General features: G+C 55.0%; 1 protein-coding gene across 2 annotated transcripts in view; it reads left to right on the plus strand.

Moving 5' to 3' along the window:
* Positions 1-18,142, plus strand: part of TUBGCP2 (tubulin gamma complex associated protein 2) — a 36,011-nt gene extending 17,869 nt beyond the window's left edge. Inside the window, exons 6-18 of one of the 2 annotated variants that reach the window (XM_044659179.1) lie at positions 2,218-2,425; positions 3,736-3,935; positions 9,139-9,328; positions 10,687-10,832; positions 12,481-12,661; positions 13,102-13,282; positions 13,847-14,019; positions 14,184-14,330; positions 14,627-14,747; positions 15,981-16,124; positions 16,547-16,675; positions 17,355-17,518; positions 17,947-18,142. In XM_044659179.1, coding sequence (XP_044515114.1) covers positions 2,218-2,425; positions 3,736-3,935; positions 9,139-9,328; positions 10,687-10,832; positions 12,481-12,661; positions 13,102-13,282; positions 13,847-14,019; positions 14,184-14,330; positions 14,627-14,747; positions 15,981-16,124; positions 16,547-16,675; positions 17,355-17,518; positions 17,947-18,058 — 2,096 coding nt within the window. In that variant the 3' untranslated portion in view covers positions 18,059-18,142. The remainder of the gene's footprint in view (positions 1-2,217; positions 2,426-3,735; positions 3,936-9,138; positions 9,329-10,686; positions 10,833-12,480; positions 12,662-13,101; positions 13,283-13,846; positions 14,020-14,183; positions 14,331-14,626; positions 14,748-15,980; positions 16,125-16,546; positions 16,676-17,354; positions 17,519-17,946) is intronic. The other variant, XM_044659180.1, reaches the window with a different exon arrangement.
* Positions 18,143-27,555: the final 9,413 nt, after the last annotated feature.

The raw sequence follows: 27,555 nt of genomic DNA on the forward strand, positions 1-27,555 counted from the left end.
CTACTCTTCCCTCTCCGGGTTGATTACACTGAGAGTAAGGTTTGATTATTACCTCTTAATGCTCTCTTCCTCTCCTTCTTATAATAGTATTTGTCCCCTCTCCTTCCCATACCCTCTTTGTGTGTAATAGAATATCCTACTTTTCTTATTCACTCAAGTTTCTCTTGGTGTTCCCTGCTATTCACCCCCTCTTTCCCATCCCCCATGTCATCTTAGATTATTTAGTGTTCCACCCTCACCCTGTGAATTATTCTTCTGATCACTATAATAGTGGATACTATAATAGTGAATAGAGTTCACTACAGAGAATTATACATAACATTTCTCTACATAGGAATACATATAATTAGGTCTTACTGAGGCCCTTAAAAAGGCAAATTTAAAAATTATAAGTTTTCTTTCTTTCCCCTCTGTTTCTTATTTACCTTTTCATGTTTCTCTCGATTTTTGTGGTTGGATATCAAACTTTCCATTTAGCCCTGGTCTTTTCTGTGCAAATACCTGGAATTCTTCAATTTTGTTGAATGCCCATACTTTCCCCTGTAAATATATAGTCAATTTTGATGGGTAGTTGATCCGTGGTTGCAGGCCCAGCTCTCTTGCCTTTCTGAATATTGTATTCCAAGCCTTGTGATCTTTTAGCGTGGAGGCTGCCACATCCTGTGTGATCCTGATTGGTGTTCCTTGATATTTGAATTGTCTCTTTCTGTCTTCTTGTAAAATTTTTTCTTTTGCTTGAAAGCTCTTGAATTTCACAATTATATTTCTGGCCGTTTTCTTCTCTGGATCGAATGTGGTGGGTGTTCTATGAATCCTTTTGATGTCTATATTGCCCTCTTGTTGTAGGACTTCAGGGCAATTTTGCTGAATAATTTCTTTTAGTACGGAGTCCAAGTTTCTATTAATTTCTGGTTTTTCTGGAAGACCAATGATTCTCAAATTGTCTCTTCTAGACCGGTTTTCTTGGTCTGTCACTCTCTCATTGAGATATTTCATATTTCCTTCTATTTTTTCAGTCTTTTGACTTTGTTTTATTTGTTTTTGTTGTCTTGAGAGATCATTAGCTTCTAATTGCTCAATTCTAGCCTTTAGGGACTGGTTTTCGGCTCTAAACTTTTCGTTTTCAGCTATGATCTTTTGGTTTTCTTTTTCAATCTGATTCACTTTGCTTATCAATTCATTTGATTTCTGAGCCTCACTTTCCAATTGCAAGATTCTACCTTTTAAACTGTTATTTTCTTGCCAGATCTCTTCCATCTTCCTCAGAATCTCAGTTTTGAACTCTTCCATAGCTTGTGACCCGTTTTCCTTATTTGAGGAGGGCCCGGATGCTTGTTTGTTCTCCTCCTCTGTTTGCTCGGTTGTCTGGATTTTCTCTGTGTAAAAGTTGTCGAGTGTTAAAGACTTCTTTTTCTTGTTTATCTTTCTCTTCTGAACTTCCTGAGTCTGGGTAGCCATCATTAGCCCAGCAGCTTCTCAGCTTTATCCTCACCCTAGGGGTCTGTCCGCGATCTTTTTGGCTCCTGAGGTCTGAGTTCTGGTTTTTTCCAAGGTCAAGCCCCCTGGTGGACCCCCTTGCTTGATCCTCTGCTGGAGGTTCCTTTACAAGTCTCAGGGCGCTGCTTCCACAGTCGTATGCCGTCTACACTGGTTCCCCACTCAGGGTTTCAGAGCTTTAGCTCGTGGCTATGTCTGCCTCCACCCACGCCTCTGCCGCTCCTGCGCTCTGCTCCCACGCTCAGATTTCGGGTGCGTTCTTTGGCTTATTGGGGTCCCAAATCTTGCTGCTCTCAGGAACAGGCCCCGGAGGTGCCAATGACTCGATGGGTGCCCCAAACTTGCTCTATTTCTTTTTAACTGGCTTCGGCGCTATAGGTGGTGTGTGTGAAGGGGGTGGGGGTGGGGTGGTTGCTCAGCCCGCGATTTAGTGAGAGCTGTTTCACCCCTTTATAGCATGGAAATGTCCCGATTCCACGTGCCTTCCACGCTGCACCCTGTTGTGGGGTTCCTCCGTTCGTCTGGACTTGTTTTTATGTCCCCTTGAGGAGTTTTGTGTGTTTTGGTCAGGAGAGGTTAAGAGCTGCTTTTTACTCTGCCACCATCTTAACCCGGAACCTGGGGAGCCCCGATTTTTAGGGTCACAACTGTGATGGCTGGTGAAGAGGAAACCCTGTCCTCTTTACCCACACGGGGCCTTCTGTTCCAACTTTGCTCAAGGTAGCCTGCCCTTGGCCTCTCAGGAGGCTGCGGTGGTGGAGGACCTGCTTTACGTCCTGGTCGGCGTGGATGGACGCTACATCACAGCGCAGCCCCTCCTCAGCAGGCAGAGCCGGACTTTTCTTGTAGACCCTAATCTGGACATGTCTGTCAAGGAACTGGTGAACAGGGTTCTGCCAGTGGCTGCGAGCTACTCGACTGTGACCAGGTATGTGTCCATCCGTGTGTGTGTGTGTGTGTGTGTGTGTGTGTGTGTGAGTGTGTGTGTGTGTGTGTGTGTGTGTGTGTGTGTGTGATAGAGATGGGCAGAGCCTGCCTCCCTCCCCACAATCACTCAGCCCTGATCTTCTGGGCTCCCTCTCCCATTGGGGCCCCTTCAGATGCTCCCCACTTCTCATTCCTTAACCACTCTCACTCACAGGGTAGTTTTGGCTGCTCTTTCTCAGCCACCCCCAAAGGGACCTTAGACGCCTCTGAGTCACTCTAGACTCCAGCCTGTTGGGCCCGAGGCTCCCCGTTCTCCTTCTGAGCAGTTCTAATTGTCCCTAATCCTTGGGACCACAAGCTCAGCCCTCCTTCCATCTCCTTCAGGAATTTGCCCCATCCTTCCTCTTCAGTCTCTCCTGTCCCCTGCAGCCAGAGCGCCGCTGGGCCTTCCACTGGATCCTTGGACCCTGAAGGCTGCTTCATTTTCCTTCCTTCTCTGTCCTCCCCCACTGCCCCAAGTCTCCAGGCTGGCTTCTGAACTGACCATCCTAGGAAACTTAGTTCAGAGCTCACCACTGGCCTCTTTTTTATCTTGGAATCAGTTCTGTATGTTATTGGCTCCAAGGCAGAAAGCGGTAAGGGCTAGGCAGTGGGAGTCCCACAGTTAGGAAGTGTCTGAGGCCACATTTGAACCCAGGACCCCCCATCTCCAGGCCTGGCTAATCTACTGTGCCACCTGGCTAATCTCTACTGACATCTTCTTACTGACCAAGACTTTTCCCAGGCTTCCTCCCTCTTGCCCTCTCTGTCTGGCCATCAGCCTCTTCCCTGACCTCCTGTCCTGCTGGACACTTCCACCTGCATGATCTGTTGAGATCCAGATCTGATGGGTGCCTGCATGTGTGGGTGGGTGGGAGTGGCGGGGAGGGGGCTCTCTGGTCTCTTCCCTTTCCCCAGCGGCCACCCCATGATGCCTCTCCAGGCCCTTTCTCCACTGAACCTTGTCACTCTCCAGTTCAGGGTTTGCCCACGGGTCTCCTTGGGCCCCTCCAACCCATCCTTCCCCTGCTAGAGTGCCAGCCCCACTGGGCAGTGTCATTGCTTGGTGAGCCCCTAGGAATCCTGAGGTTCTTCACTCAAAGGGGCTTCCGAGCATGGTCTCATTTGACTGAGCCACAGCTGGTACTCTCCTTCTCTCCCATCTAAGACTCAGCCACAGGCCAGGCAGCCAGGGAGGGTCATAGGTGGCCTCAGCCCCGATGCCCCCCTCCTCCGGCCACCCAGACACCAGGCCTGTCAATTCCCCTGCAGGTTCATAGAGGAGAAGTCTTCCTTTGAGTACGGTCAAGTGAACCACGCCTTGGCGGCTGCCATGAGAACCCTAGTCAAGGAGTACCTGATCCTGGTCACGCAACTGGAGCACCTACAGAGACAAGGCCTCCTGTCGTTGCAGAAACTGTGGTTCTACATTCAGCCAACCATGCGCACCATGGAGATCCTGGCCTCCCTTGGTGAGTCTCTGGCTGTCCCCTGCACTCTCAGGGCTCCTTGGGTTCACAGGGGACCTCGTGCTAGGGTGCCCTGGTACAGAGAGGAGGAATGGTGGGTCAGGAGAGCTCCAGAATAGTGTGAGGCAGGGGGTGCCATCTGTTATGATTAATATTGATATAGATGGATATATTCAATAATATTGTTTATTATTATCCATATTGGTAATTAAGCCAGGCCACGCGACTGCTAAGATCTAATTCAAATCGCCCACCATTACCTTCTGCCCTCCTGGCAGCCTCATACAAAAGAGAGCGTCTCCCAGTCACATCAGGAGTCTTATACCTCTGTCTATGTAATCACACTTCTTCCATAAGAGGAATCATGGGAAATGTAGTTTCCAAGTCCCCTAAAAGTCCACAGGAAGTTTATATCATATATCTAAATATTAAAGCTCAATGAAGCCCAAATTTTCACTAACACATTCCCCCCTGAGAGCAGAAAGAGACTGGTCTCCTTGAACGTTCTTGTAAACATAACTTTTAAAGTACAGAAATTTGGGGATAAAAGAAAATAGAACAAAAACTAGCCACATTGACAAAAGCCAATTGGGGGAAGTCCCCTATTGGCCTAAGAGTGTATCAAAACAAATGCATTCAACTCCCCATAGTTCAATCAACTGCACCCCAAAGTTCATTTTGGATCTTCATGATCCAGTGAAGGCTCTTCAGGCCTTTTCATGGTGCCGTCTACAAACAGGTTCATTGACTGGATTCTGGGGAGATGGCAAATTTCTTATCCTGAAATTACTCTCAAAGAATTTAAACTTTACATTATTATAAAACACACATTCCCTTCTGAGGCAAATTATACATTCCCCCTTGAAATTACTCCTAAAAGATTTAAATTTTTACATTATAGATTATAATACAGACATTATAATTATAAAACTTACACACCCCCCCTGAGGAGAATCAATAACGCATACTCCCCTGAAGGGGGTACCCCAGGTCAGCTAAGGATACATGGCAAAGTCACGGGTTGTATGAAATCAATTGGAAAAAGAAATAAAATAAAAATAAAATAAAATCTAAATAAAAGAGAAGAAAAAAAATTAACTTGTGTATGAAATGTAAAATGTCATAGTCTTATGTGCAAAAATGTGAGGAAAAATAAACTAATAACAGGTCCTTGGATCAAGGCCCAATTAAAGTGATTTAAGCAGTTTGCAATCACCCATTCAGGAGCCAGGACTACAGAAAACTGCCATTCTATATATAAGAGAAATAACAGGATCAAAAATGTATGAAAGGGAAGTATCTTTCCCTGGTCTGATTTGCCTCCACCTTCTCAGAGATGAGCCATAATGATAGCCAGTCTTAGGTGCTTACTAGGAAATGAAGCTCTGGGGAAGTCTGGCCTCTAACATATGTTAGAAAAACTACAACCCTGAACTTCAAACACTAGTTTCAAGCCCTTCAGTATTGGCATAGAACTTCCTCAATCCACGATCTGCATGACCTTTTGCTCCTTGGCACTTTTCAGATTCTCAGGCTGTCTCCATGACCTTGTGGCTCTTTTGTTCCCTTCTCCTGGAATCAGACAGAGAGACATTAATCACAGTCCCATAATATTTACCAATAATTGGTAGGTTACCATAGTCTAAGGCTTTTGGGGTATGCATTAATATTATAGCAAATATATATTTATATTAAACTTATATTACTGTAAAATCAAAAAAGGGTTAACACCGATTATATGTACTTTCAGTACAAAATGAGAAAAAGGGAAAAAAGAGTCAATTAACTCTATTAAAAAATTAAAAGGAAAAGCAATAAAAATACGTTTTCAAGTATAAAAATGAGAAAGAAAAAAACAAATTATATTTCACTTAGAAGGAAAAATAATAAAAGAATGTTTTAAAAAAATCGAAAAATATATAGCTTAGAATTAGTGAAAGGTTTTTCACCCAAAAATGAGATCCATTCCTGTTAAGCTTTTGCATGAACTGTGTGTGTAAATGGTTTTTACAAAATAGCAGATTCATAATGCACATTCAAATAAAGTACCATAATTTCCAATAACACATTTAAAGACAATAGCAAACAAACCCATTATTATAACCACGTGCTATGATGTATAAAAAAATTGTATACTTGTCACAAATTCAACAGGTATAGTAAATCATTCAACCTTGACTAAGATATTTTCTTAACAAACTGTTACTAACTCCATAGCAGTTGTGGGGCAGAGCCTAAAAAAAATCTGATAAAAAAACCTGCTGGGTCTAAATTATGCTCAGGAATTCTAGATCTTTCTGATGGGAAAGCAAGCCAAAACATCAAGCACACAGGAGCTCTCCTGGCTTCCTGTGTAAAAAAAAAAACAGGTAGAAAACTTCCATTTGTTTCCTCTACCCCTTAAGACAACATTCTTTATAATAAATATATAAAACCTTACCATTCATACAGAAGGGTACTAGGCATCTAAAGTCAATTCTAAAGACCCTTTATAAAATTATAATTTAAATTCAAGGCATTAAAATCTCCAAGGTTGTGTAAGCAATATCAAGATTGAATAAAAACTTAAGGCATGTGATCCTAAGGCTTATGGGCTTTTTTACACCTTAAAAATGTTTAAGGTGTTCATAAATGGTACAGATAACAGAATTAGATTAATACAGGTAAACTTAAAAAAATGAAACCTTAAAGAAATCAGGAAATACAATATAAGAAACAGATTACAAGCAATGTAGTCAAAAACCCTTTTTACTAATTCTGATAGATTTGTTCACTATTTGGGAGTTACAATAAAATCATAAACAGAATTAATCTAGCAGCCAAAACTTCATTAGCTTAAAATGATTCAGTGCAACAGAAAGGTCAACTTAACAGCAAAATTAAATCACGTAACAACAATCAGCAAAATACAATAAGATAGAGACTTTTTTTTTTTTAATAAATTCCATGCTGTCTGAGGTTTTTAAAATCCACCTCTGGTCCAATTCAAGTTCCTTCTAACTGAGCTCTACACTGAGCACAGTGTGGATGACTCCATAAGGGTATATAGTTCAAAGTCTTGGGCAGGCCTAGAGTGTGTGTGTGTGTGTGGGGGGGGGGGGAGGATCCCTCCCCTGAGTTTCAGGCAAGATAATTGCAAGGAATAATTTGAAATAGGCCATGTGGTCCATGCTTGCCATTCTACTTCCTGTTTGAAGAGTAAAAGCTAGGGCCACCTTTAAGCCAACTGGGGTAGGGGCTAGAGAAAGCCGCAGGTTGGAGATCCCACGTGGAGGGCTTGTGGGGGGAGGAAGGTAGCTAGAGAAGCTTTCTTCAGGTTAAAAGCCATTAATGTCTATGAGGAAACACCCCTAGGAAAGTGCCAGGTGTGTGAAATAAGAGGGAAAAGGGGTTTTTATTATACTTCTCAAATCTTAAGCAGCGGCGGCAGCAGCAGTCTCTGGGATCAGCATCAACCAGCGGGGTCTGCTAGGGCAGGAAAGCAGGAGTCAAGAAAAAGTAGCAGCACTGGGCGGCAGGCATTTGGGGGGAACAGTTTGGGGGTCAGCAGCAGAGGCAACAGCAGGTATCTGGCATTGGAACAGCCAGCAGGAGCTGGGATCGCCACTGGGTGGCAGGAAAAAGCTAGAGACCCAGGGCGGGGCCGGCGGATAGGGCCGGCAGTCGTTGAAACCAAGTTCATGGGGAATGTATGAAACTAGCAGCCAGGAACAGGCTGGTGGGAAAACGGCATTCCCCTTTTTAAAAAATGCTCAAAAGAACTGAGCAAAGTGGCCAAAAATAGCACAAGAGCAGGTCTGAGGCTCCGGGGAGGATCCGGAGGTGTCTCAGAGTTGCTTGGCTTCGTAGGCTATCTGAAAAATTGAGAATTACGTCTCCAATGTGGTTGCCAAAACTGTTACGAATAAAATGGATATAGATGGAAGTAGATAAAAGTATTAATAGTTCATTTAAAGCCATATTGGTAAATTAAGAAGGCCACGTGCCTGCTAAGATCTAATTCAAATTGCCCGCCATTACCTCCTGCCCACCTGGCTGCTTTGTAGGAAAGAGAGCGTCTCCCAATCACCTCAGGAGTCTTATACCTCTGTCTCCGTAAGAGGAATCATGGGAAATGTAGTTTCCAAGTCCCCTAAACGTCCACAGGAAGTTTATATCATATATCTAAACATTAAAGCTCAATGAACCCCAAATTTCCACTAACACACATGGGCACCTTCCTGAGCCTCTCCAGGAAGGAATGGGTGGGTCAGGAGCACCCCAAAGGACTTCCCTCCATCCTACCTCTGCAGGCTTCAGAGGCCTGTGGACGTCAGGGGGTTAGGAGCCTTGGCCTCCCCTAAGGCTCCTCCTGCCTGACTTTGGGCTGGTTATTTGGTCTCCCCTTAGGAAGGAACTCCTGCTCATGTTACAGTGACTTGCCTGGGGTCTAGGAGGGCTGTGGGAGCCTTGGCCTGGGCCTGGCTCCAGTGTGAGGGCTGGTCAGAGGCTGGAAAGGGCCGGAGCTGGGGGTCCATGAGTTACTGCCCACTTATTTATTCTTCTGCCCTGGGGGATATGCAGGGCAGGAAGCTCTCAGTGTGGAGACTCCCTCCCACAAGGTGGGGCTTTTTGGAAGTGGGCAGCAGGGCTCAGCCTGAACTCCCTGACACTGCCCTGCGGCTTCAGGAGCTTCCTGATTGCCTGTGGTCATCGCCTGTGCCCAGACACTCGCCTGTCTTTTGCTGGTTGTTGCTTGTCCTGTTGCCTCTCTAATAGCCTCGTGGTGGGTAGTGATTTCGGGGCTTGTGTTGGGTCTCATCAACCCTGGAAACTTCACAAGAAGGGTCCTGGAACAGTGGGCCACGTCCTGTACCCCTGTGGAGCTGCCCTCGTGGCTCAAGGCTTAGCCCCGGATTGAGCCAGTGTCTTGGACGGCTTCATGGCCCTTCAGGGGAACCAAGCGGCCTTGCGTCCCTCTCGGTTTGTCCCAGTGGGTCTCATCCAGGAGCTTCCAGCCCTTGCTGGCACCCAGCGCACCCCCTCCCACCATGGCCCTGGAGCCCCCCCAGCCCCCCAGGGGCTTCTCTCCCCACCTGTCCTGGGGCTCGTGGCAGCCTCTGGTCTCTGGGGGTTGGCCAGAGTGGCTGTCAGTGTTCAAGCGGGGGAAGGGGGGGACTCACCCACCTGCTGCCACTGCTGCCACTGCTGCCCTCATTTCCTGCAGCCACCTCTGTGGACAAAGGGGAATGTTTAGGGGGCTCGACCCTGAGCCTCCTCCATGACAGAAGCTTCAACTACACCGGAGACAGTCAGGCCCAGGAACTGTGCCTCTACCTGACCAAGGCAGCCAGCGTCCCGTACTTTGAGATCCTGGAGAAATGGATCTACCGGGGCATCATCAACGATCCGTACAGGTATTGACCGGCGCCGCTCCCCAAAATCATCTCGGCGACTAGCCGGACTGGTCATCCCCGGCCTCAGGATCCAGCCCTCGTCTTCCTGGGGGCCCCCCAGCTTGAGCCGTCCACCTCCCCAGTCCAAGCCCTCCTCCCCCTCCTGGCTCATCTCCAGAGCAGGTGCCCAAGGGATGGTCCTCAGCTCTAGGCCCGAGGTAGTCCCGTCACCCCTCACTGAAACCCGAGAGCGCACATTGCCTCCAGGGTGCCAAGAGCTCCTTTGGCGAGGAGCATCTCCCACACTTGCCCTCCCTTAGCTTTATGACACGTATCCCCCTGGTCCCAGTCTGTCGGCTTTCTCCTAAGTGATGCCCAATCTCCGGTCACGGTGCCTTTGGGCAGACCATCCCTGGTGCCTGAGACACCCTCCAGCTTTTCTTCAAGGCTCCACTCGGGGTCCACCTTCCTCAGGAAGGCCTCCAGGCCTCCTCCCCAAACTTCCATTTCTCCATCGAGGGCTGTGGAGAGGGCAGCTCCCCAAGGACAGGAACACAGGGTCTGGCACATAGTAGCCGTGCATTGTGGATGGAACGATTGCCCCGAGACCTCGGGAGCTTGGTCCAAGCAGGGCAGCCACCTCATCGCCAAAGAGATCTGGGTCCTGAGCCTCTTTTTAGGCTCGCGCCTTTGGTCTTGTCTTGGGGGCAGCAGCCCGGGCAGCAGATGTGGGCCCTGGGCTTCAGTTTCCTCATTTGTCAAAAGGCTGGCTTGGCTCCAGCCTTCAGTCCAAGACCCGAGAACTCAAAAAGCTCTTTGGGGGAGGGGGAGATGGACTTGGTGGCTTCGGGTTCTCGGTGAGTCAGCCGCGATCCTGGTTTGCTGCTTCTCTCGCTGGCCTCTTGGCCCCAGCCCTGGGAGGGAAGTTCTGTTATTGTCCAGTGTTGGAGGCCCGACCAAAGCTAAGGTCTTCCTGACTGCAGGTCCACTAGTGCTCTTTCTCTTGGGCAGTAGGTACTGGGTCTGCCCCAGAGAGAGCCACAGCTTGGGCCCAGGCACTAGCGCCCTCCCTCAGGGAGCTCCCTCTCACGGGGGGGAGAAAGAACCCAAGCATTCAGGCGACCGATAGCCGGTGGCGAGGGGGCTCCTAGGAGCAAAACTCAAATGTGCACACTGGGGAGAGCCCCCCGACCGGGGGAATGGGAGGGAACTGAGGCCCGAAAACCCTGCCAGAAGGCGCTGGGGGGGAGGGGAGAGGGGCAAGGCCCCCTCCAAGGCGCCATTCTCCCAGCGCCTGGCCAACGCGCCACTGAGCAGGGGTGGACGCGGCTTGCTCTGCCTTCTGACATCTTTTGTCTCTTCTTCAACAAATAACGCAGTGAGTTCATGGTGGAAGAGCATGAGCTTCAGAAGGAGAAGATCCAGGAGGATTACAACGACAAGTACTGGGACCAGAGGTACACCGTCGTCCAGCCACAGATCCCTTCTTTCCTCCAGAAAATGGCAGACAAGATCCTGAGCACAGGTGAGGACAGAAACCGGTCACAGCAAGCCCCCATCATTTCCAGGGCCTCCAGTGGGGGCCGGGGCAGAGGCCTCTTCCCCAGGGTGCTGGCTTCCACTCAGGACAGCTTTCATCAGGACATGGTTCTCTCAGCATGAGCCTCTGTTGGCTTCTGTCCTTCCCTCCTGGCCGGGCCTCTGGTGGCTTGGTCTCTAGGCCTCTGCCTCGAGTGGGGTCATCCAGATGAGGGGCTTGGCCAGGGCAACAGGCAGTAAGTGGGCCTTTTGGACCCTCTGCCTGGGGCAGCCTTAAGCCCATGGTTCTCATGTCACCCTCTGGGCTCTTCCTGAGCCCGAGGTCCACCCCTCGCCGATGCCCACTTCTGCCACCATCCCGAGCCCTTCCCTCCACTGACTCCCCTGTCAAAGGAAGGCAGTGGGCTTGGCGGCCATCCTGCTCTGCACTGTGGGCTCTGTGGACTTGGCCTCCACCTCCGTCCTCACCAGCCAGGATGACTGCAGCGTGTCTCTGCCCCCAGCCTCAGATCACCTGCAAACTGGCCTCCTCCTAATCACGGAGGAACACGGAGGAGCCTGGTGCTAAGGATGGTCAGTCACCCCATCCTGACCATCCCCCTCACCTCTTGTCTCCTCCAGTCTTCTCTGGGAGGCTGAGGCACCTGGTGCTGCATGCATCGGGAGCCCCTCTTCTGCCCCTCTCCTTAGCTGGGGGCCACACAGGCTGGAGCAGTCGCTGCTTCCCATTTGAGACGTCCAAGTTAGGCCGACGTTGCCGGCCAAGGCCTGCCAGACGCTGCCTTTCCTTTCCAAACATCAGAACTTTGGCCTTTCTCGTTCTGGATCTTCTTGATCATTCTCGGGACTCGCAGCACCTTAGCAGTCCCGTCAGCCTCCCCCTCGCCTTGCCTTTATCTGGGTCTGCTCTCTCTCTCTCTCTCCCCGCTTCTCTCCCCATATGCCCCTTGTTGCGCCGTGGCTGCTCTGGGTTGGTCCTCTCGTTTCTGGTGCCAAGGCCCCATCATGCTGAGGGTGGGGGTGCTCTTGCCTTGGCCACCACGTGGTAATCATGGCAGCTCGGATTCAGGCTTAGATCCTCCTTTGGTTCCTGTATCTGCCCGGTTCTAATCTCTCCTCTTTGGGCCCATTCCCAGCTCTTGTCTGTGACCACTAAGCCAAGCTGGGTGCCTGGTCAGAGGCATAATAATAGCTGTTTGATCCCCTTTTGGAGTGTCCCCCACACCGTGGGCTTGCCCAGATTTGGGGAGCCAACTCGGCCTTTCCCTCCAAGGCCTCACTCACCACGTCCACAAAATGGGCAAAGGGATGCCGGTAGTCCCCCGTGTGGAAGGAGGGCTCCACGGCCACTTTTATTTCCTTCCATTTGTGCTCTCTTTGGGCCAATCCTTGTTCTTTCTGATCCAGAGTTCCCTCTTCTTGAAGGAGAAAGTGGGCATCAAACAGTAACTGGCACTTTCCTCAATTGGTGGGCTCCCTCTGTGCCTGGGGAGGGTATCACGGGGAGCCTCGGTGATCGGCGATCGGGTGGGGGCCTGGTAGACAAACTGGACCTCGGTACGAGTAGGGTGCTGCGCCCCAGAGCTGGGCGCTGCCCCAGCCAGTCAATGTCCCACCTTCCTGCCACTCTCCAGGCAAGTACCTGAATGTGGTCCGAGAGTGCGGCCATGATGTGACCTGCCCCGTGGCCAAGGAGATCGTCTACACCCTGAAGGAACGTGCCTATGTGGAGCAGATCGAGAAAGCCTTCAACTATGCAAGCAAAGTGCTCCTGGACTTTCTGATGGAGGAGAAGGAGCTCGTGGCCCACTTGAGGTACCCATCCTGGTCACCCCCCAGGGCTGACCCGGCCGCACATTCTTTTCTGGTCCTGATCTCTCCTCTTTGGACCTCCGCATCCCCTCTCTTACGCCCTTTTGCCTTGGAATCAGTTCTAAGACAGAAGAGCTCGAAGGGCTAGGCAAGGGGGGTTCAGTGACTTTCCCAGGGGTCCCACAGCTTTGAATCCAGGACTTCCTCTCTCTAGGCCTGGCTCTATCTGCTGTGCCACCCAGCTGCCCTCAGAGACTTTTTAAATAGAGGTCACTCCGGCTCCCCTGGGGCCAGATAGAACATTTCCTGTCTTCCCGCTTCGTTCTGCTATGGTCGTGCTCCTCCTGCTCTGTGTGCCCAAAGCACGGGTGTCCTGGGAAAGCCCCAAATGCCCCTTCACCCCCCAGGCCGCCTCTCCAGCCTGATTGTCTCATTGGGCGCAGGTCCATCAAGCACTACTTCCTCATGGACCAGGGGGACTTCTTTGTCCACTTCATGGACCTCACAGAGGAGGAGCTGAAGAAGCCTGTGGACGACATCATCCCGACCCGGCTCGAAGCCCTGCTCGAACTAGCCTTGAGGATGAGCACGGCCAACACGGACCCCTTCAAGGATGACCTCAAGGTGAGCCTCGGACCCTCCGTGGGAAGAAGGTGAGGTGGCTGGCAACGGTGGCATCCCCTTAACCCTCCTCGAGCAGAAAATCTGACCACTGAGGTCACATCCTGGAAGTCATCGTGTGCCCCTTCCTGGTCTCCATCTCCAAGGAGAACCACAGGGTTCTGGGACATTCCCATACCACGTCACAGAATTATTTGGGGAATGGGGCGGGGGGACACAAGGGGTGCATTTCTGACTAGTGCCGTCCAGCGAGGCCCACCCCGCCACTACAAGAGGAAGCAGGTCCTCCTGCTGGCACTCAGTCCTCTTGGTGCCCATCCACTCTGGCTCTGCCCTTGGCCATCATGGCCCACAGCTGAGGCTTGGGTTTGATACTCTCCGGGCTGGCTGCCCACCTTGTCCTCCAAACTAGGACTCCCCAGAGAGACCCCAGACCCCTTCGAGGTAAGGAGCGTTTGCTCCCATGGCCCCCCTCCCAGAACGGGAGGATTTGTCACCACCCAGCTGCAGCCGCCTCTCCTCTCCGTCCGTCTCTCTCTGACTCTGTCTCCCCTTTTGTGCCCACAGATTGACCTCATGCCCCACGACCTCATCACGCAGCTCCTGCGGGTTCTGGCCATCGAGACGAAGCAGGAAAAGGCCCTCATCAGCGCAGACCCAACAGAGCTGACGCTGAGCGGCCTCGAGGCTTTCTCCTTCGACTATGTGGTCAAGTGGCCGCTGTCCCTGATCATCAACAGGTGGGGGCCTTGGCAGAGGAGCCGGTGTCCCGGGGCCGGGGCAGGGGCGGCCCGTGGGTGTAGGTGTGGGGCAGCTGTTCACGGCCGTGGCGCACACGTACACACGTGTATGGCACAGGCGTGGGCAGGCCAAGCAGCGGGTACATGTGTGTGCGCTCACCCAGGCCTCCTGCCCCGCACAGGAAGGCGCTCACCCGCTACCAGATGCTCTTCCGGCACATGTTCTACTGCAAGCACGTGGAGCGCCAGCTGTGCGGCGTCTGGATCAGCAACAAGACGGCCAAGCAGTTCTCCCTGCACGGCGCCAAGTGGTGGGTGCCCGGCCACGGCTCCCGGGCTTCCCTTCTCGGGCCGTCGCCCGCTCACTCTGGGCTCTTTCCCTTCCGCGTCAAGGCCCCCGTCCACCGCTGGGGAAAGGGGTGGCTGAGGGTCCCCTCAGGAGGCTTCAGGCTCTCCCCGGATCCCGTCAGTCATTCCCCCGACCCTCCCCGGCGGCCCCCAGAGCTCCACCCTCGGGGTGCCACACACCAGAGAGAAGGCGCCTCTCCTGTCTCCGGGCACACCCTCCCCCACGCGCTGAGGTCCCGTGTCCGCTCTGCCCACGCAGGTTCGCAGGCGCCTTCACCCTGAGGCAGCGGATGCTGAACTTCGTCCAGAACATCCAGTATTACATGATGTTCGAGGTCATGGAGCCCACGTGGCACGTCCTGGAGAAGAACCTGAAGTCGGTGAGCGCGGGGCGTCGGGAGCCGAGACCGTGGCAGGGGCAGCTGGGAGGCTGGGCAGGCAGCACTGTGCCATCACCGGCTCTTCCCTCTCCATGGAAGGCAGCGAGGGCCTTGGCGATGGTGGGCACTATGCCCATGCCAGCTCTTCTCAATGGAAGCTAGCAGGGCCTTGGAAATGGTGGCTAGGCTGGCAGGTGGGTAGTGCTGTGCCAATGCCGGCTTGCTGTGCGCTAGCTGCCACACTCAGAACTGGATTCAGAGGCAGTCAGACGGGAGGAGAATCCCTGCCCTCAAGGTGGGCACACACTAATGGGCAAAGGCAGCCCATACAAGGGAGCTGAGGGTGTCCTGGTGCAGGGTGCAAATTCAGGGACAGAGATGGTAGATGAGGATTGTTAGCCCTGTGGATGGCCCTTCTAGGCGAGGAGGTCCTGCAGAGACACCAGGATGACGGGCACACGGACCAGCTACCCAGGTTGTCACGGTCACCTAGCCGTGTGGAGCCTCCTGGGGCCATTGTCCGTGTTTCCCCAGAGCCATGAGGGGGCATTGGTGAGAAGCCTGGGCCGAGGAGAAGGCCAAAAGTAGTCAAAAGTGTTCAGAGCCTCTTGGACCTTCCCCCAGCTCTGACAGCCTGACTCTGGGCACTGAGTCGAAGGTGCCCAGAGGTGCCAACGGGCAGGGCGCTATCCCCCATCCCCATGGGATGAAAGATGCCGTCTGCAGGAGTCCAGGCCGGGGAGGGTTTCCCCTTAGTGACAGATGAGGCGCTCTAGGCCTTGGGAAGGTGGCAGAGCAGAAGTGGGGTCCCACAGCACACACACCAACCCTGGAGAACCAAAGTGGATCAGAACTCCCCAGGCTGCCACAGTAGGCACGAATGACCAAGGGGCCGCGCCACTCTTGGGAAGGAGCGAGGAGCCTCCCTGGTGGGGGTGGCGCCAAAAGGTCCTGGGCAGGCCTGGCCGCAGCTGGACATCCCTGTCCCTGCCAAAGCAGGGAGCGAAAGGTGCCCGGCCCCCAAGGCATTATCTTCCCACCTCATGGGGAGGCAGGAATTCTGCCCCCAGCAAGGGGACGCTCCCTCGGGATGATTCCGTGTGCCCAGCTCCCCGTGCCCGTCCCCACAGCTGCTCCCTTCGAGTTGAGGCTTCACCCGCCCGCCCGCTCTGGATGATGTTGGGTGGGCAGTGCCCAGGGCGCCCCCCCCAGCTCACCCTCTCTTCCCCGCAGGCGTCCAACATCGACGATGTCCTGGGCCACCACACGAGCTTCCTGGACAACTGCCTGAAGGACTGTATGCTCACCAACCCGGAGCTGCTCAAGATCTTCTCCAAGCTCATGTCCGTCTGCGTCATGTTCACCAACTGCATGCAGGTCAGCGGGTGGCACGGGCGGCAGGTGTAGCCGGGTGACGGGGCAGGTGTAGGAGGTGGGCACAGCTGGGTGACACAGGGCAGGTGTGGGCCCTTCTCCCCAGGCCCTGCTCAAGTCACTCATGTGTCTGGCCAGTCTTGGCCCTGGCATAGGCCCTAATGCCCTCCTCTTCCCCAGGGGAAGCTCCTGGTCTAGGTGCCCGGGTGCCCTTCTCTTCCATGCTGGCGTGGGTCAGACTGGACAGCTGAGGCTTCGTGGGGCCAGGGGTCAGAGGCCGTCCTTTAGTGGGCAAGGGCTGGGGGCATCAGGAAGAGGTAGAAGGGTGACTCGTTTCCACCTGGATCCCCGGCCTGAGCGACAGCTGCCAGGCTGTTTCCTTGGGGACCTTTAAAGGGTGCCCGTCTCCTCCCTTTCCCCTGAAGCGATTCACCCAGAGTATGAAGCTGGACAGCGAGCGCAGCCGCCCCCCAATGGAGCCGGGCACCATGCTGGGGCCTCCTACGGAGGCCGAGCGAGTGGAGGAGGCTCTCAAGAGGAAGCTCACCAGCAAAGTGAGTGCTCGGGGCTAGGGGGAGCCGTCCGGTCTGGTCTCGTTAGAGAGAGCACGCAGGGGCCTCGTTAGCTTGGCCCAAGTCTGCTTGGACCATCTGAACACCCCTAGGGGAGGGGAGTGAGCAGCCCCGGCCCGGCGTGCCCAGAGAAGGAGCAAGCACCCGCTGTGTGCCAGGGCTTTGCCTCTGAGCCTTCCAGCAATCCTGGGAGGAGGTGGGGGCTCTTCCTGTCCCCATTCTACATTTGGGGAAACTGAGGCACATTGTGAGGAAGCAGCTCACCAGGGTCACAGAGGGTCCAGCGCCCCATCCCCTGGACCCCTCATTGCCCATAGACAGAAATCCAGGGCCCAGCTCTTCCCCTGTGCCCTCATGTGGGGATGGCTTGGGGTGTGCCCAGCTTTGGTTTGCGCCACCTACCTCAGGCCCGCCGCAAGGGTCATTCCTGGGGGTTGGGCCTATGAGGACCTCAGAGGGAAGGAGAAGACGGGTGTGGGAGCCCCACGGGGGGGGTTGGCGGGGTGAGAACATGCAAACACCCCACGAGTGTGGGTTCCAGAGTGGTCGTCACTGGGATCAGGGACAGGGGCAGGGCAGCACCTTCCGGTGGGCACCCACCCCACCGTGACCCACGGCCGGCCGTGGCACGAGGTGGCCTCTGACTCGGTCGCCCTCCCAGTACCTGGCGGAGCACGCGGACGCTCTGCAGCTGACGTCCGGCTTCGAGGCCACCGTCACCAAGTTTGACAAGAACTTCTCCTCCCACCTCCTGGACCTGCTGGACAAGCTGAGTGTGTTCAGCACCAACGACTGCGAGCACAGCATGGTCAGCGTCATCTCCAGGTGAGGCTGGGGCCGCCCCCCAGAGAGCCCCCCACAAAGAAGCCAGGAGACGGGTCCCAGCAGAGCGTTCTGGGCCCTGCCGACCCCCCTCTGCTTCCCGGCTGTCCACCAGGGGGCTCCGTGGGTCAAGGACCTGCCCCGGGCCCAGGCTGCCTCACGGGGGATGGCCTCGTCCCCCTGTTCTGACCAAGGTATGGCCCTCTGGGCCCCGCTCGTGCCTCGTCCCCTCGGCCCAGGCCAGCCATCTTTGAGGTGTCCGTCTCCAACAGCCGCTGCGTGCCGTGTTTCAGCGCCCACCTCTGAGAAGCTCACACTCTGTTGGGGGGGACATAGCAGGGAGCCCCCAGTTCAGGCCAGGGGGGATGGGCGCGGGCACAGGCAAACCCCCCTCCCCCCCACAGGCTCTCAGGGTCTCTCCTCTCCCCCAGGCTGGACTTCAATGGTTTCTACACCGAGCGACTAGAGCACCTGTCTGCCGAGAGGAGCCAGAAGGTGGTGGCCCAGATGCCCATGGCCCGAGTGGCTCTGCCCGTGCAGTGAGGGGCACCGCCCCGAGGAGGCTCTGGGTGCCAGGCGGGGAGGGGCAGGGCAGAGCGTTTACATTACAAACATGAGAGAAAGCGAGCCTGCGCCTCCTCTGTCCGTGCGTCTCCTGTCTGTGTCCCCTCTGTCCGTCTGTGCGTCTCCTCACAGGGGCCGTCCGGTCAGCTGCAGAAGTTGGCCTGGAAGCCGCTGGCCACACCCTCTCTTTCGGGGGACCAGATGCAGAGGACGGGTCATTCCTCCGGGGGGCTCCCGGCTCCCCCCTGGGCACTTGTCCCGGAGCCCCGGCTGTTGGCGGTCAGTGACAGGGTCAGAGCCACATGCCAAGCACCAGGCCCACCGTCAGAAGACCCGAGTTCATATCCTGCCTCGGACACGGACTGACCGGGTGGTGCTAGCAAGGAGCTTCCCCTCAGCCCGCCTGGGCCTCCCCTCCCTAGGAACCCGGCCACGCTCGCCCTGGCGTACACATGCCGCCGCATCCGCGGCCTCAACAAGAGACCGTCAGTGCCCAGGAGCGGCTCGACCTGCGGCCAACTTTTGGGGGGGGGGGCCAGAGGGGTCTTAAGAGGCCTTCCCAGGCCAGTGACCTGAGCAGGGAGCTGCAGCGAGGTCCTCCAGCTCCCGGGGCTCCCCTCGGGAGAAAGGGCCGAGCACGAGGCCCCCCGAGGAAGGCTGGGAGCTCCACCCTCTCCGCTGTGGCTTCCCTGGCCGTGACGGCGTCTGTGGTTAGGAGCGAGAGCACCCAGCTTCCTGTGATGGGCGGCCGGGGTGTTGGGCGATGGCCGGAGCTGCCTTTCGCCACCCTGGAAGCGGTCTCTGGTGAAACTTCCTCTACTTTGCCCCCTCTGACGCATGGGGCTCCCCGTCATTCTTGCACCCCCTCTGGCCCTGCCCCCGAGGGTGCCACGCAGGCTCAGAGCCGTCCATCCGTCGCATCGTCATCCCCCATCCCCACGCAGGTGCAGGAGTGCCATCCCCCCCCCTTCTCTCTGGCCGCCCCCAGGCTCAGCCCTCGTCTCCTGCCTACGTGGTTCTGCCAGACCTCTGCTTGGTCCCTGCCCTTGGCTGCCAGGGTGGGGTCTCCCTGGGCCCCTGGCACAGAATGCCCCAGCTGCTCCGTGCAACGTGGCAGGCAGGCATTTCCTCCGTGCACACAGCAGGGAGCCCGGTGTGGGTGGCATCCGGGCTGGGATGGAGAAGGCTGCAGGGGCTGCACAGTGGGCATTCGTTAAGCCCCTGCTGCGTGCAGGGCATCGTGCCAGGCTCTGGGCTTACAAGGAGAGAGGACAAGGCCATCCCCGTCCTCAGAACTTGGGGTTCCATGAAAGGGAGACCACAAACAGGGCCAACGCTGGAACTGAGAGGTCAGAGAAGGCTTCCTGTCGGAGGGGGGCATTTAGCAGAGCTTGAAGGAAGCCGGAAGGGAGCGAGATTCTGGGGTGCATGCTGGTCCCTTCCCGTGCTGCAGATGGCCCCCAAGTCACTGGTTCTTGGCACTGATCACCGGAGAGATGATGGCGCAAAGGAGGTGCTCTCATAGCCCTTGTGACCCCCAGATCCATTGGCGGGACGACTGGCAGGGTCCTTTGGGGGGACAGACAAGGCCCGCGGAGTCGGGTCGTGACCTGGGGGATTCTGGATGGTGGGGGAGAAGGCTGGGCCTGGACCGTCCTGGGTCGGACCATTGGGAGTGGATGCTGACCAGAGAGGAAGCCGTGGAGGGATCCAGGTGGGGCAGCCACGAGAGCCCCAGCATGGCGGGGCACCCCCCCGACTCTGTCTCCTTTTCCCATCCTGTGGCCCCTCCCCACCAACCCCTCCCAGGACATCTGGGCACAGCCTGGCCCTAGAGGGGAAGGTCGGCCTCAGAGGCTTCTGCACCGGGGCCTGAGCCGTTCGCCCCTCACCCTGGGCCTCAGTTTCCTCACAAAATGGGCCGGTTGGGTTGAGTCTCAGGGACCTTCCCCCCTCACCCTCCTCCTGAGTTACCCAACAGGGGCAGCCCTGACCTGCTCGCCCCATCTGTGGGCCTCTCCTGAGTGAGCTGCTCCTGGGCCCCAGGGAGAACAGTGTGACCACTTAGGACAAAGCTGGAGGGTCCTGGGTTTCAATCTGGCCTCAGACACTTCCTAGCCAGGTGACCCTGGACAAGTCACTTCCCCCCGCCCCTTCCCCTTCGCCCAGCCCTGACGGCTCCTCTGCCTCGGCACCACATGCGGCGTTGATGCTAAGCCAGAAGGCACAAAGGGTGGTCCCAGAGGAGGAGCAGGCCGGCTTCTCATTGTACAGCCATGTGTCCTCTTGGCACGCCGGGCACTGGCGTGGGGCTTCCTTGTATTTCTTTAAAATAGGCCAGGCGTGATGAGCCCCTCGCACCAAACCGAGGCGGGCAGGGGCAAAGGTGGGGGCTCACCACTCTGGCCGGGCACTGGGGGGGCAGAGGCCGGGAGGCACTGTTGCCACACCTGCCCCAGCTGTTTCCCCAAGCCTGTCCGGAAGCCAACTCGGGGCCAAGCACAGGGAGCCCCTGAGGGACCCCAATGAGCCGCAGCCCAAGAGCCGACGAGCCAGGAGGACGGCGCGCCAACAATCTGTGGCCCTTCCGGCTGTGCCCGTTTGGCAGAGATGCCTTCTCCGGCCCATTTTACAGATGAAGCGACTGAAGCAGATGGGGTCCGGGGACTTCCCCAGGGCCACACAGCTCCGATGTCTGGATCCACAGGGGCCGCTGGCAGAGGCAGGCCCTGGCGCTGGGGCGTGGGGGGCTTTCCTGGGAAGGGGGGAGGCCCACAAGCCAGGCTGCAGGGAGAGGAGAGCAGGGCGGCCTGGCAGCGGCGAAGGCTCCCGGGAGGTGCCGGCAGGTTCTCTGGAGCGGCCCCATCGCACCCTTGGGAGATCTTCCCACCTTTTCCCCCAGGGCTCGAGGGCAGCCGCAGAGGGCAGGAGGAGCCCAGGGCCAGGCTTGAGGGAGCACCTTTGGCACGCTGGATATGTTGGCATTCGAGAAGGGCCGGGCCAAGACAGAGGGAAGGGTGGATGGCAGCCCACTGCTCGGAGGGGAAAGAATCTCAGCCTGGAGCCTGAGTGAGGGCAGGGCGAGGGGCCAGTGGAGGGCCTCTGAGGCTCACGTGTCCTGGAGGGAGTGGCGGGAGGGTCCCCGAGCTCTGATGGGAGGCAGAAGGAGGGCCTGGAAGTGCTCGTGGCCAACGAGGAGGAATCCGACTCCCCGTGTGGAGGAGTCAAAACGCAGCCGAGGCTGGAACGGGCATCGGAGAGGAAGGGCCAGGTGGGCGGCCCGGCGGCTGCCGAGGTTTCGGAATTCCCAGGCCGGGAGCCAAGAGGGAGCCGGCTGAGCGTTCGCCCGAGGAACTCGCTGGGCAGGTGATCGGAGTTCGTGGGGGCTTCGAGGCACGGCTGTCCGGCACGGCAGCCCGGAAGGGCGGAAAGGCGGCTCTGGGCAGGCCTCCCCTGGCCAGCGTGAGGCAGCTCAGGAAGGAGATGGTGACTCACTCTCAGGGGCTCCTCCTGACTTCATCCTCGGTGGCTGCTGAGTCATTCCCGTCCTGACTCTCGGTGACCCCATTCGGGGTTTCTTGGCTCAGATCCGGAGCGCTTGGCCACTTCCTTCTGCGGTAAACAGGGTGAAGTGACTCGTCCAGGCTCACACAGCTAGGAAGGGTCTGACACGGGATTTGAACTCGGGGCTTCCTGACTGCCTCGCTGCCCCTCCAGCTCATTCTCTGGCATTTTAGACTCCAGATTCTCTTCATGAAACCCAAGAATCAGTTCGCTTTTTCCTGCTCCGTGCGTCACTGTCAGGTGGCGAGCTTGTGGTCCCCTCGGCCCCCCGGCCCCTTCCCAGGAGCTGCGAGCAGCCAGAGCCTTGGGGCCCGGGGCCCGGGGACGGGCAGGGACTCCAAAGAATGGCTCACAATTGTGGGGACGGGAGGCTGAGGAAAACCAGAAGGAAAATGAGTGGCGCCAAAGGAGGTGAGGCTGGAGGAAGACTTGGGGAGAGGAAGGCGGGTGGGAAGGCGAGGCCAGAGCAGCAGGGGGAAAGGCAGGCGAGGTGGGAGGGCAGGCGCACAGGGAAGCCTGCCTAGATGCGGTGGGGACGCCAACAAGCAAGATGGGGCCTGAGGAGAGGGCACGGGATTCTGCAGGCATTTCCAGCCACCACCCCATGGTTTGGTTTCTGCCGGGACCACACCCAGAGGACCCCCAATCGGGCATCTCCCTGCTGGAGTGGAGGGTTCGCAGCCTACCTCGCCACCCCGTGGTCACTGGGGACCATGAAGGGCCCCTGAGGACACTTCCTGGTGAACAGAAGCAAGAACGAGCATCTGAGGCCAGGCAGGCAGAAGAGCCACTGACCACCCACGGGAGGCTCTCGTTAAACGTGGGTGAGTCACTTCTGAGTTCCGTTCCCCGAGGGGGCCCCTTCCTGATGGGTTCTCTCTCCAGGTGGGCAGCTTCTTCCTAGGGCCGTCGCGGGTGAGCTCAGTGTTCCCGATCCTCAGCCATTCGCTCTCAGGTGCACAACGTTCTCCTGGTTCTGCCCATTTCACTCTTCATCATTTCCTGCGAGTCTTCGCAGGTCTTTCTTTTTCTTTCTTTAAACCCTTACCTTCCGTCTTAACGGCAGATCCAGGACAGAAGGGCAGCAAGGGCTAGGCAGGGGTAAGCGACTTGCCCAGAGTCACACGGGAAACATCTGGAGACTGATTTGAACCCAGCTCCTCCTGACTCCTGGCCCGGTGCTCTATCCTCTGTGCTGCCTAGCTGGTCCTGAACACCAAGATTTTTTCCCCCTTTTTCCCTGATCACTTTGGGAAGGAGATCTAATAGTGGCGTTACTAGGTTAAATGGTGAATACAGTTTTAGGACTCTCAGGGCATAATTCCAGATTGCTCTCCAGAAAGGCTGGATCATTTCAGTTCCACCAATAATGTATTAGCATCCCAATTTTTCCACATCCTCTCTCTCCAACATTTGCCTCTTTGACTTCCTACCAATTTAGCTAATCTGGTAGGAACGAGATGGTACCTTGGAGTCGTTTGGATCTGCATTGCCCTAATCGACAACGATCTAGAGCATTTTCCTCTAAGTAAAGCGTTTCCCCAAACCATCTCTTCATAGCCTTTGACCATTTGTCAGCAGGAGAGAGAACGACTCGTGTTCTTAGAAATTTGTCTCCATTCTCCACATAGCAGAGCCATGAGGTCCTCATCATAGAAACTAGCTTTGAAATGGGCTTTTCCCCAGGATTCCTCTTTTCCTCTAATCTCGGCCTTGTTGGTTTGAGTGTACAAACCCTTTTTAATGTAACGTGATCAGACGTAATCCTTTCACATCCCACGTGGCTCTCTCCATCTCTCGTTTGTTCAGACATTCTCCTCTTCCCTAGAAATCTTCCAGTCTATTTGGGATGTCTCTCTTAATGTCTAGGTCATGTCCCCTGGCTGACCTCTTGATAAATGGTGCAAGATCCTGGTCTGGATCCAGTTTCCGTCTGACTGCTTTCTGGTTTTCCCAACAATTTTTACCAAATAGTGAGTTCTTAACCTCAAAGCTTAAATGTTGGTGTTTGTGAAAAACAAGGTTCCTCGCATTGTTTGCTAATGTGCTACCAGGTATTGTACACTGGTGCCCGAGTCCACAGGTCCTCCCCACCCCCTTCTTTCCCAGCGCCAGATAGTTTGGCTGATCCCCACCTTCCGGTACAGTTTCAGATCTGGCCCTGCTAGACAGCCTTCTTTCCTTCCTTTTTTAAAACCAATTCTTTTTCCAGTCCTGATTTGTTGTTCTTCCGAATGAATTTTTTAAATTACTTTTGCTCAATAAGATAATTTTTGCTAGTTTAATTGGAATGGCAGCGAATAAGCAGGTCCATTTAGGTAAAATTGTCCTGTTACCATATTGGATCTGCCCATCCATGAGCAATAAGAATTGCTCCGATTATTCCCATCTGACTTTATTTGTATAAGAAGTGTCTTCTTCTTAGGTTCACCCCATCCCTGGACTTGTCATGGCAGGGGTACTCCCAGATGTTCCGTGCTGCTTGTGGTTATTCTTCCTCTCTTCTTGCAGGGCTTTGGGGGGAACATTCAGAAAAGCTGTTGATTGGCGTTGGGTTCTTTTCTGTCCTGCCCCTTTGCTATCGTTATCATTTCCCCCGTTTTCTTGGTTAAATCACTCGGATTTTCTGAGCGCCCCATCACACTCTCTGCTTTTCTTTCCTTGTTCCCCATTTTACTTCTTGCCATTTCTTTTCCTCTTATTGCTCTCCCCAGCCTTTTCAGTCCAATGCTGAAGACTTGTAGCAATAACAGGGGTCATTGCTTCACTGTGGCCTAACTGAGAAGGCTTCTCGCTAGCGGATGCTCGCCAATGGTTGTAGGTAGACACATTCCTTACCATTTTAAGGGGAAATCCGCTCGCCCCTCTGTGTTGGAGGGTTCAGAAGGGGCACAAGAGTTCTCTTTTGCCAGAAGCTTCTTTGGCTGCTGTTGAGATCACCCTCTGATTGGCGTGGTGTGGATTTTCTTCTCTGCTCAACCCTGTCCATGGTTTTCCTCATTCTGACTTCCTGGTCATCAGCTCCCTTGTTCTCAGCCTACAGTCCTTGGGGTGTATAAGGCTCCGTCTCCGGGGTGGCCATTTATTGGGTCGATGTTCACAAGGGGAATCGCTCTAGAATGTTCTCTCTATCTTTCTTTGCTCTTCCCACTTTGGGCACAAGCACCATTTTTGTTTCATACAAGGAGGTTGGTGGGACTCCGTTTTTGCCTGTTGTGCCCAAGCATTCGCTTAATATGGGACCAGGTTGGTCTTGAAATGTTTGGTGGCATTCCCTCATAGATTCGCTGGTCCCTGATGCTTTTTTTCTGAGGAAGATTCTTTTTCTAACAAGGTAGAACACCCAAGAGGTTGAATATCTAGTAAGTAGAACACCTTCCGGACATTCTGCCAAAAGTAGAAAAGATTGAGGAGAGCTGACAGGAACAGAGAGATGAACGACATACAAGAAAGACCTTGTTGGGGGCAGCTGGGTAGCTCGGTGGATGGAGAGCCAGGCCTAGAAACGGGAGGTCCCAGGTTCAAATCTGGCCTCAGACACTTCCCAGCTGTGTGACCCTGGGCAAGTCACTTGACCCCCATTGCCTACCCTTACCACTCTTCTGCCTTGGAGCCAATATACAGTATTGACTCCAAGATGGAAGGTGAGGGCTTAAAACAAACAAACAAACAAAAAAACAAAAACAAGAAAGACCTTGTTGCCGCCACCGATAACCATGATGGCAGAGTTCTTGTCCCAGAGCCAGACAGCCCGGAGAAAGTAGCCAAGTGGACCTCAGGAAGCATTAAAGTGCAGCCTCAGGGGCTCACAGATTTGGAAAAGTCAACAACAAGCTGGTCACTGGATGGGAAAAGCTCAACTCGAATCCCAGCCCTAAAGAAGGGCGATGACAAAGAATGTGTCAAATCACTGAACGACTGTGCTTAGCTCACACGCGAGCAAGTTTGGGGTTAAGATTCTGCCAGGCACGAGGCCCGGCTGTGCCAGATCTCAAGCTAAACTCTAACGTGGCAATGAGCAAAGCGACCTGGCCCCTTCGGTTCAGAAAGAGAGCCAAGGATCCGTGGAAGAGATGACAGAATCAGCACACAGCAGTGACTGGCGGTAGCCCCCGCATCCCCAAGGCCCCAGCTTTGGGGGAAAGGACTCACTATGGGGTAAAAACCAATGGCAGAGCTGGAAAGCAGCATGGCAGAGACTAGGCGTGGGCCAGCTTCTCCCCCCACAGGCCGGGATAAAGTCACATCGGAGCTAGAAATAAAGGGCAACACCATGAACTCATGAGGGAAACACGGGCAAATTCAGCTGCCAGAAGGCATGGAGACGGTGATGAAGAATGAGATGGATCACTTCCATTTGTACGAACAGACCCAAGGTGAGCCGTATTGGAAGGTGGAGACGTGGAAATTAAGCCGGGGGGCTCATTACTCAGGAAAGAGAGGGTCGGCCTTTCTAACTCAGGCTAAGAATCCAGGCCCCCATTGCAGCCAGTGCTCCCAGCTGGCCTAGGCCAGAGATGGCCAGGTAAGAGCTGCCAGCACAGTTAGATAATCCGCTCAGCCGAGAGCACAGAAAACCTCCTCTCTTCCTGAGCTCTGATCTTTCCTGGGCCAGTGGCTTGCTGTCTGCCTTCCGTGGCACTGTCACACCGGCTCGCCAGACTCTGTGACTCCTCTGTCCATCCACTGGGGTGCGCTTTTTCAGGACTGGCCGGGGATGGAGTGAAACGGGGATGCCCTTGGAGTCTCAGTTTGCTCCTCCGTAAAATGGGAGGAGAAGCCTAGAAGGCCTCAGACAAGCAGCCAGCCAAGACACTGGCCTCCCAAGCCCTGCCTGAATCAGAATAAAACGGCTCAGAGTTCTCAGTGAGTGCCTAGAGAGCCAGGCCCAGAGGAGGGAGGAAGGGAATGAAGAAAGAACCCCCATGGCAGTCATTGCCCTGGGCCCATAGGTGCCTCCTTCTGTATCCTGAGTCCATCACCCCCTGGCAGGAGGCAAGTTCATGTTCGTTCTCACTGGACTGACCCAAGATCTCTCAGAGTTGTTCATTCCCTCGACACTGTGGTTCCGTGAGTGCGGCATGAATGAGTCTCCTGGTTCTGCTCAGGGCATTCTTCCTCAGTTCACACGAATCTTCAGGGCTGGATGTGATTTTCTCATCTTTCATCAGGCATTTCTCTGGGTCTTCTTTCTTTCCCAAGTGCCTGCTCAGGCCCTTCCCCGCCCTGCTCCTCTTTAACCCCAGTGACTCACAGCACCCCCCCCCCTTCGCCCCCCCAGCTTCAGCCTCATTCTTCTGAGCAAACGAATCTGCAGGGCTTGCTGTGAGCCTTCTTGGTAAGGGCCAGCTCACTTCCTCCTTCCTGGCACTGTGGCTCCTAGTTCTAGGAAGGCTCCAGGTGCGAGACGGGCCTGGGGGGCTGCCTGGTTTCCTGACCTAAGTGGTGGGAAGGTCTGGCCCGCAACCCCGGAGGGCCTCAAGGGCAGAGGAGTCAGGGGAGGGGTTCCCTGGGGTCCTCCTGGGCTTTGGCAGGTCTCCCAGCTGGGGTTTGGAGGCGAGCCTCCAGGAGGCTATCCTCCGCTCTGAGTTAGGTCCTTGCCACTCTCCTGGGCCGGCCAGGGCCCTCCTCCGGGGTCCCTTGAGCCCTGAAGCTAGCTGGGCGCATTCTTTGCGGTCTTTGCCCAAGACCTCTCCTTCCTCCCTCCCCACCTCAACGCTTCCTGCTCTCAGCCAGCCTTCTGAAAAGCTGAATCGTGAGATTCTCACCAGGTGACCCTGGAGCCTGGCTAGACTCCGCTGCTCCCCTCCTCGTTCTCCAAGAAGGTCCTCAGGCCTGAGAGGGAGGGGGCCCCGAGCTCCCATCCGGCAGCCTGCCTCGATTTCCCCATCTCGAAAACGGGGCCAGTGAGA

Source organism: Gracilinanus agilis, chromosome 2 (assembly GCF_016433145.1).
Source record: "Gracilinanus agilis isolate LMUSP501 chromosome 2, AgileGrace, whole genome shotgun sequence".
NCBI classification, from domain to species: Eukaryota; Metazoa; Chordata; class Mammalia; order Didelphimorphia; family Didelphidae; genus Gracilinanus; species Gracilinanus agilis.